Source organism: Triticum dicoccoides, chromosome 5B, assembly GCF_002162155.2.
Source record: "Triticum dicoccoides isolate Atlit2015 ecotype Zavitan chromosome 5B, WEW_v2.0, whole genome shotgun sequence".
In the NCBI taxonomy this organism is placed as follows: domain Eukaryota; kingdom Viridiplantae; phylum Streptophyta; class Magnoliopsida; order Poales; family Poaceae; genus Triticum; species Triticum dicoccoides.
This window is the reverse complement of record NC_041389.1, coordinates 693,538,682-693,547,530: the sequence shown is the minus strand read 5'-3', so window position 1 is coordinate 693,547,530 and position 8,849 is coordinate 693,538,682. Positions and strand designations below refer to the sequence as shown.

Sequence of the window (8,849 nt, the reverse complement as noted above, 5' to 3'; positions counted from 1 at the left end):
AGATAAAAAAAAAACAGAGAAGGAAGGGAGCAGATCGGGGCCGCTGCTTGCTACCTGTGGCGGCCGGCCGGCGAGGAGGGACGGGGCGGCGGCGGCGGCGGCGGCGGCTTCCCTTGCCTCCTCCTCGTGCTCCTTGCGTGTGTTCTCTCTGTCTGGTGGTGGTGTGGTGGGGGTGGGCGGCGGCGGCGGCCACCTTTTAATAGGCGGAATGGCGAGTGCCCTGCCCTGCCAGCGGTCGTCGTTTTCTCGTTGAAAAAAAAAACCTATGTACACAAGATGCGGATGAAATGACGGGTTTGCCCCCCGCGGCGGCTGTGAACGAACCCGGGGGTGGTTTTCCGGTTTCAGCCCACGTTCATTCACTCAACCTCAGGAAGGTTCTGGAGCTCCCCGGCAGGGAGTTCGGTCCACTCCGGCAACACCAGCAAGCAACGGGGTAGGTACATTTATTTATTTTTATTTTTATTTTCATTGGAAGGGTTTTAGTCACTCCACGTGCTTTGGTTTCTCCGTACTACGATTACACTTCATAATAAGGTTATTTACATAAATCTCTTGTGAAGAGTCATGCCATGCCATGTGTTTCCCAACGCGCAAAAAAAAAAGTGTTTCTCTCGATGCACGCCCTTTGCAGTCCCCGCGTCTTAGAAATCCTGTGAATCGAGGAGGAAACCCTGAGGTTGCCACATCTATCCTTGGCCGTCCCACAGCAATTTTTTAGACGTTTGTTTGGTTCGTCGTTCTAGCTATGGGCTGGGCACGCTTTTCGTAGTTGTATGTATCACCGGATGTATCTAGACAGCTCCAAACCAACTAATTCGGGACGGAGGTTGCTTGCTTTTTATTCTCAAAAGAGTTGGGAGTCAACTTCAAATATTTTCTAATTTCGTACTCCACCAACTAAAAAAAGGTTTACATTCTTTTTTCTGAAGTCAGATGATGCAAAGTTTGACCAAGTTTGTAACAAAACCATCAATAATGACATTACAAAACGGCATGAGAATAATTTCTTTTGTATTTAGTGATACTAATTTGATGCTATAATTGTTGACATTTAACTTGACACAACATTTATAGGCCCTCCTTTTGGAGTCTTGTTTATATCTTTTGTTGCTTTCTCTCCTTTTTTGTTGCATGTTAAGTGTTTTGCAATTAATTTCAGTGTTCAAAAACGGATGCATATGTTATTGCGAGAATAAATCCAAATGCTCTTGTTCGTGCTCAAATCCTGAATCTGTCAATTATCATAAGACTCATTTTTTTGTCAAATCTTTGTCGCACTTGTCGGTTGTTTTGTGCTCCGTGCTTTGGGTGGCAAACACATTTTGCCTAGGATTATTTGTGGCAAATTTAGTCATCGACCTAATATGACCTAAGTTTCAGACAATCTTTTGGACCCAAGTGTCACCAATTGAGCTTTAAACAGAGGTCAATTTTGCAACCTCAAAAGAATTAAGAAAACACAATCCAAGTTTTTGAACCTACAAGTCAACGGCGGTGCGAATCTAGAAAATACACTATTCTCTTTTGGTCGGCGTGAAGTCTATAATAAGTATATGTTGTATCTTCTGTCCAACAACGTGACAAGCATGTGATCGCATATGTTAAAATGACTGCGGATGAGAATTAATTTGCTCCGTAGCTCCATGGAGCTCTTTAGTCTGAAATTTTTAAAATTACATTTGTACATCCAACAAAATACAAGAAGATTCTAGCTTGTACATCAAAATACAACCATTATAGATCATGACATTTTGCTTTTCTATGCATTTCCCAAATACAACATTTCCTCGTCAATTTTGCTCATCAATGATCTGTTTGCTTGCCTGGGGCCTAGGCGGCTGGGCCGTCGTCCTTCTCGCCCTGCGCATCGGAAACCACAGAAGCAGAGAACCGATGGTAGAAGCACCTACCAGGCAAAATAGTTGTGTGGCCCTCTCTCAGGTGGAAAGCAGAGTTCTATACTCGCCGAGCAAGATGGGGATGTCATCCATGCGCAACTGAAGTGTATAAGAAATACAAAGCACTGGGTAAGTAGGGGAAACTGGTAAATGAGCGTGCATCGGACAATGAGGAGTAGATGGTCGCCCGTGGAGCTCATATACCTGCGAGGCATTTTTCAAATGGAAGAGGCGGCGATCTTCCCTTTCAAGGAATGTCGGGGATGGGTTTTCCCTGCATCCATTTAGTGATGGGAATGAAGACATAGTCAATGCGAAACACTCATGGCAGGACTTTAACAATTATCAGTTACTGTGCTATCGTTTCTTCAGGCATTCTGACCATGGCTGGGTTACCTGTACAACCGTACTCAATATTTATTTAGCCAGCAAGTCCACTAGTCTGACTGAGAAAAAAAGGCATATTCTACTCTCGATTATTTTCCGTTTTTCCTTTTCAATTAAGTATAAATGACATGAAAACATGCCTTTAGTTATATGATAAAACACATAATCCACGTGATGAACTGGCAACATTTTGTTTTGCATAATTCCAGATCACTGTTTGTGCAAAAGACAACAAAATGGATGAATGGATTAATATCTAGCAGTTGAAATTATTATCATGACAAGAAGAGAATAATAATAGACCGGAGATGAAACTTTCTGCGAAGTCGTGTCATTGTTCCACCGTACTGTTTCTTGATTTTATGGAAAACTGAATGCTTAAAATGTGTAAATAATAATGCAGAGGGGGAATGGAGGAATGAAACCATACACAAAGCGGCGGATAATGAGACGTTGATAGTCCCTCAGCAGAGGGCCTAGCTCCTGGAGCTGTATTGAGCTGGATGGAGAACTTCTCCAATGATCACGAAGTGCCTGTACATCATATACAATAATGTCCCATTTCCTTGGAAGCCAACACAATTTCAAAGGATCGCAGAAAAGGAAAGATATCAGCACCTGAATACATGCAAGCTGGTCGGTGGTAGGAAGTGATTCACCAATGAGCCTGGATGATAATTCCACTAGTTCTTTATCGTTGATTTCGTCAACAAAACTTGCTGAAGGTTCTACAGAAAGTGGAATCCCCAATCGTTTGGCCAACTCCAACATCGGAGATTCCCCAGATTGTGATTCTGATTCCTGCAATAATCATATTCTTTAGTGATTGCAAGGTTCTAAATTCTAATGCCATAAAAAAGCGACATTGGTTCTCATTTTACTCCCCACAAAGATCTTCTGAACTTCAGGTGTATGGAAACATACCTTCAATGCAGACTGTTGGGCATCACCAGTCACAGTGCTATGGTTGCTGTCTGAACCAACATCAGGAACCAAGTCCCGCTTGGCAATAGGATCATCTGAACGTCAATCGGGCAGAGATTATAGAAGCAGAGATTATCTTCCATTAAGCATTACTGAGTGTAGAACTGTAGATCAGAAGAGTTTACAGCAAAGGAAAATATCTAGCTAGTGTCTGGCTACAATCAGAAAAGGAAACAGATGCAAACATGAACAATAACCATAAGCTCTAGCAATTTCCAACACCTCTAGTTATAAGTAGCAAATAATATCACTAACTGAACTGAGTCAGATGAATTCCTTTTCCTTGGCAGTTTTGTAAACCAACAAAATTCTTCTCACCATTCACTAGTCATTACTGGAGAATGTGTGGACGCTAAGGGTCAATCGGGTATTGATTGGCAGAATATGACTCAACACTAACAGCTCTACATATTTAATCGTTTTCTTATAAATTAGCGCTGACACATGTAAGAACTCAAGTATCTAAGCATGATTGGCTGGACACAACCAACCATATCCCCACAAAACCCTCTAAGCGTCTTATTCCAAGTTCGTTTCATGTTTAAATGTATCATTTCTTGAAGTTTCGAGGACCAATATCTTTATTGGTTCATCGTGTGCATCATCAGATGCAGATGCCGGGGGAGAAATCTCTTCCATTAACTAAAACAATTTGGTTTGCCTGTGTGAAGTGTGCAGCACATTGGCTGCTTATACAAGTACCAACCCAAGTTATGTTCATCTTCCATCCCTAAGGGTTAATACAATTCACTGGTCCTGTAGATTTAACTCATTGTGCCATAGCCAGCTTAATTTAAACATATTACTGTGTTAATCAGTAACTACTCCCTCCGTTCCTAAATATTTGTCTTTTCAGAGATTTCAAATGGACTACCACATACGGATGTATATAGACATATTTTAGAGTGTAAATTCACTCATTTTGCTCCGTACGTAGTCACTTGTTGAAATCTCTAGAAAGACAAATATTTAGGAACGGAGTAGTACATATAGTCAGGGCATTATCTTAGCAAGTATAAACATTATGGTTCTTTGTAGGTAACACTATCCACCAAATGCCCCTATTGATTACTTATTTATACGATGCTACAGAGATGGGTATGTACGCCGTTAGTAGGGGAAACATATGTCACTTCTTGAAATACTCTACCAATATGCTAACTGATAAACTTCCGCAATTCTGCTTAAAGACAATAAATTAATTTATTCTTAGTTATCTGTGCATACAGCTTAAAACAACACCTATATGATACTGATGGAGTAGAAAATATGGCATCTATTGGGTGTAATAACTAGATTATAGGTCAAACCACAGGCCAACATATGATGCATTATATTGCTTCTAAAAGCTTTTACAGTTTGCTGTTTACACAATACAAACTAAAACTTCAACTCTCGAAGATATCAATAGATATTCTCTTTTTTCTCAGATGTGATATTAATATACCTTCAGGAACAAGCCACCACAAATCGCCAAATGTATTCTTTCCATCAAAGCCGCCAAATAAAAGAAACCGAGGCCCTATGCAAGTCATAGAATGATATGCCCGAGGAGGGGGTGGCTCATTACTTGTTGGTAAGCGCTTCCATTGAACAGAGACTGGGAGACCAAAGTATTAGTCAGCAAAAATAGATACAATGCCGAAAATTCATATGCGATGCTGGTTGCTCCAACAAAAGAACAGTAATTAAAGGAAGACAAATCAAAGCAAGAACAGTAAACAAAATGGCCAAGATGTTTGTTAACACGTACAAAGTTCTAGTCGTTCATGTGCCACCCAGGACAGCATAGACATATGCACGTGTGCAGAATGAGTGGACGCGTGGCATTTATCCTAGCTGTCTGTAGTGTTTCAGCAAATTCATAGTACTAAACAAGCTAGATAATTTTGGGCTAAGCTGGTTAATTATGGAATCACATTCTAAATTTAATTACCAGGACGCCGTATTTTGTTTCAGAAAACCATCTATGTCAATAATACGATAACAAGATTTGGTGTGTTCAGTTTATAACAAGATGCAAACTCATGCTCAATGTCCCCAAAGTGGATGTGCAGGAAAAAAAATATCATTTGAGCTTACCCCTGTCTAAAATAACACATTCGTTGTAGTACACATCATATCTACTTAGCCAACCACCAGTTCCATGTCCACCAAATAGCAAGAGCTGACAGCAAGATCCAAGATATATATGTTGTTAGTAATATTCTTGCATAACCGAAACTGGACGAGAAAGTCTAAGATAAGCCCCCAAGAGGAAATTCTTTTCTGATACATTAAGAAAAGAATGATTTTATTATTATTTCTGGATCACTAAATAAACTTCCTATTATGTAACTAAAAACAAGGGAGCAAGGTTTTGGTAGCTAAGCCTTGTTTCACCAGACCAGAGCGAAGTTTAATCAAAGCTAATGCATATCCACAATCTCATACCTAAGTGGATACTAAATATTATTCCCTCCGTCCCATAATATAAGAGCGTTGTAATTGTTTATCCGACAAAAGTACACCCGAGGGTCATTATATGCGCGTTCATAGGACATTAAGCTTCGCTGAATAGAAGCTTGGCATGATAGCAAACAACCCGATGATTAATAGGTACCCACAATTAATATTGAAGAATAATCAAGTAAATCAACCTTCCAAATATGTGATACACACAACAGAGAGATCAGCTATTAATACTTAGGCAGTTGGAGAAAAAAAACATCAAGGTTTCAGATTGCATACATAAGGTCCACCAGAAGTCACTGAATGACCACATCGTGCAGAGGGAGATTGTCCTGGCAGCTTTAATTGCGTCCATCCTGGTGTCTCATTATCTCCAAAAATCAATAACACCAGGTTCAGTAATAGCAAATTTACAAATATTGCAGTAATCGTCTAGCTTCGATTTGCAGTGAACCATTACTTAAATCAACCGAGAAACACAACTTCATACTAAAACGCAAACAACTGTGCGGTAATCACTGCAAAAGGACTAAATGAGAACAAACTCTGTATAAATAAGCATGTGAAGTAAATATGTAATATGTAAATATTATAAACACAGGTATGTAACCTCCACCGATCGTGACACATATTTGCATAAAGACTCCTGTTATACATATGACATGTTCCGTCTGATCCTTGTCCGACATACCAGATCAAACCAACCGTGGGGTGGAACCAAAGTGCAGCACACTGGATCTTGCATCCTACCCGGATTGGACCAGGAAATGTCGTATGTGCAATAGTTCCGTTACATAAACTGTCTAGACAAGAAGTTCTAAGTGCACTACGAGTTTTGTTCGTTACTCATCAATTAAGATCTTTAAAGCCTTTAAACAACAAATAGGAAGAGATACCTTCTTCAGTAATACCCTTTAAAGCCCAGAGATCACCCATTATCGGCCCAGTTCCACCTGTTGGAAGGAAGATATAAAGTAGTCAGGGGTAGGATTTTTTAGACCAAAAAATTATGCAACTCACTAAACATCTAAATTGTCAGTGCACTAAAAATTATACTCAGGAATAGTCTGATACCCAGCAGGAAGCCTACAAGCAAATCGAATTGCGCGGAACAGATATATAATGGCTCTAAAGGAACTAACAATTATTCAGGGAAAATATAAATAATCAATAAATAATCTGTAACACACATAGACTAACTAAATGACAATAAATTGTTGGTGCTGGGGAAAAGAGCCTAGCTCACTTGGGTGGGAGTGGATGTACAATCCCACCACCTGGTTCGAGTCCCCATGAACTCCAATTTGGCTTCCTATTTGTTATGTTTGTTGGGGCCTCCCTTAAAGTTTTCGTTAGAAAAAGGGGTTGATACTGGCACTGCTCTTAAAAATTTCAATGTTGGAAGTTATTCAAGTGCAGCAAAGCACTTTAGTTTCAATCATCTTTTATGTTTGGTGGCTATTTACAAAATAAATCAAAGTTCTACTTTCTAGTGTCAGCCAGCTTTTCAAGGTTGGACCAGGAAGGCATGAGAAGTACTACTGGCTTGTTGCAACATATAAAATGAGACTTAGCCAGTCATCCAAGCTAACATGAGCTTTGACAGAGGCCAAGAAGAACCAAATTAAGGAATGGCAATTACCTCTGCCTCCAAATATAAGCAGCCTCTTCTCAATCATAGTGGCAGAATGTCCGCATCTTGGAGGTGGCGCTGATCCAGTAACTGCTAGTTCTGTCCACTCAAGTGACACTATCCAGCAGAAAATACATAAAAGATTATAACAAAAGAAAAATAATGAATGATCAACTTATTCAACAAAATACATTCAATGCTCATCACAGCTTGAATAAAGGGAGCTGTGAGCTCACTTGTGTCCATGACATATACATCAGACAGCCACTTTTTGCCATCCCAACCACCGTACCTGAACCAGGATGAACATCATCTTAATCACAGGTGATGAGACACATATTGTCAGGCGGAACTTGCAGGGAACAAATCGCTTACATGACAATTTTTCTGTTTCCTATGGCTGATGCGGCAGCAAACTCGCGGGGAGACGGCAAATCGCCAAAGCCGGTCATCTCCGACCACTGCCAAATGTCTGAACATAAAAGAAGTACCGAGGCATATTAAGAGTGCTTAGCGATCGCTGAATCTCCAGTACAATTCGAAACAAAACGAGCATAACAGGGGATTCTAAAATGGGTCGATGGAACGAAGGGCTTTACCAGTGTCGAGCATCCAGAAGTCACCTAGCCTGCGAGGCAGACACCGGAACCGTAAACAAGGGACAATGACAAGCTGCAAACTCCACTAGACAGAGAGCTGTGCGCAATGGCGAACCTCTTGCCCCCGGAGCGGCCGCCGAAGATAAACATGTTGCAGTCGATGACCACGGCGACGTGGAAGGCCCTCGGGCTGGGGCCTGGCTGCCCGTCCGGGCCGCTGCCGCTGCACTCCGGCGTGTACCATAGCCTGTTCTCTGCGACAAGAGGATCGGGCACGCGAGTTTAATCAGACAGCGGCAGAGCAGAGAGCCGACCGGAGCCAGATGTCCCAATCGGGTGGAGCTGAGCTGCCGCGGGCAGCGCAGGCGAAGCGACCGGTGGGGGGCGGGATTTACCGACGTCGTAGACGGCGATGTCGGCGAGGAAGCGCTTGTCGGCGAACCCGCCGAAGACGACGACCTTGGACCCGCCGATGGCGACCGCCGTGTGCCCGCTGCGGGGATACGCGCCGGCTCAGTTTTCGGGCCGGAAAGGATCGGGGGAGCGACAGATCGGCGGCGAAGGACGGCGGGGCGGGGATCGGTTACCTGCGAGGGGCGGGGGCTTGGCCGCCGAAGTCGGAGGGGACGGCCCTCGCCCAGTGCATCCGCGTCGGCTGCAGCTGCTGCATCATCCCTCCTCCTCCTCCTCCACCCCCGGGGGCGCGGTCGGCGGCCGTCGCGTCGCCGGAACGGGGGAGCAGCGGCGTGTAGACCCCTTTCGTTCCCCTTCTGACGGTGGGCCACTGTGCCCGGCCTGTGCCAGCTGACTTTTCACACCGCCACCTAGGAAGGACCCGCTGCTGACGTGGACAGCTACTCAAACCAAACTTCAAACCCAACCAAAATCTACATC

At 42.8% G+C, this 8,849-nt stretch overlaps 2 protein-coding genes across 2 annotated transcripts in view; both read right to left on the bottom strand.

Moving 5' to 3' along the window:
• Positions 1–208, bottom strand: part of LOC119312696 (ferredoxin-3, chloroplastic-like) — a 3,196-nt gene extending 2,988 nt beyond the window's left edge. The window contains exon 1 of the mRNA XM_037588448.1: positions 55–208. The gene's annotated coding sequence lies outside the window, so the exon portion shown is untranslated. The remainder of the gene's footprint in view (positions 1–54) is intronic.
• A 1,394-nt stretch (positions 209–1,602) lies between these two features.
• Positions 1,603–8,752, bottom strand: LOC119312695 (protein GLUTELIN PRECURSOR ACCUMULATION 3). Its single transcript, XM_037588446.1, has 16 exons — positions 8,543–8,752; positions 8,351–8,448; positions 8,071–8,209; positions 7,956–7,984; positions 7,732–7,828; positions 7,593–7,648; positions 7,366–7,473; positions 6,620–6,676; positions 6,003–6,094; positions 5,355–5,439; positions 4,720–4,872; positions 3,213–3,307; positions 2,907–3,089; positions 2,719–2,822; positions 2,106–2,175; positions 1,603–2,000 (listed from the first exon to the last, which is right to left on the bottom strand). The coding sequence occupies exons 1-16, from the start codon at positions 8,626–8,628 to the stop codon at positions 1,941–1,943; spliced, it is 1,512 nt and encodes a 503-aa protein (XP_037444343.1). The 5' UTR covers positions 8,629–8,752; the 3' UTR covers positions 1,603–1,940.
• Positions 8,753–8,849: the final 97 nt, after the last annotated feature.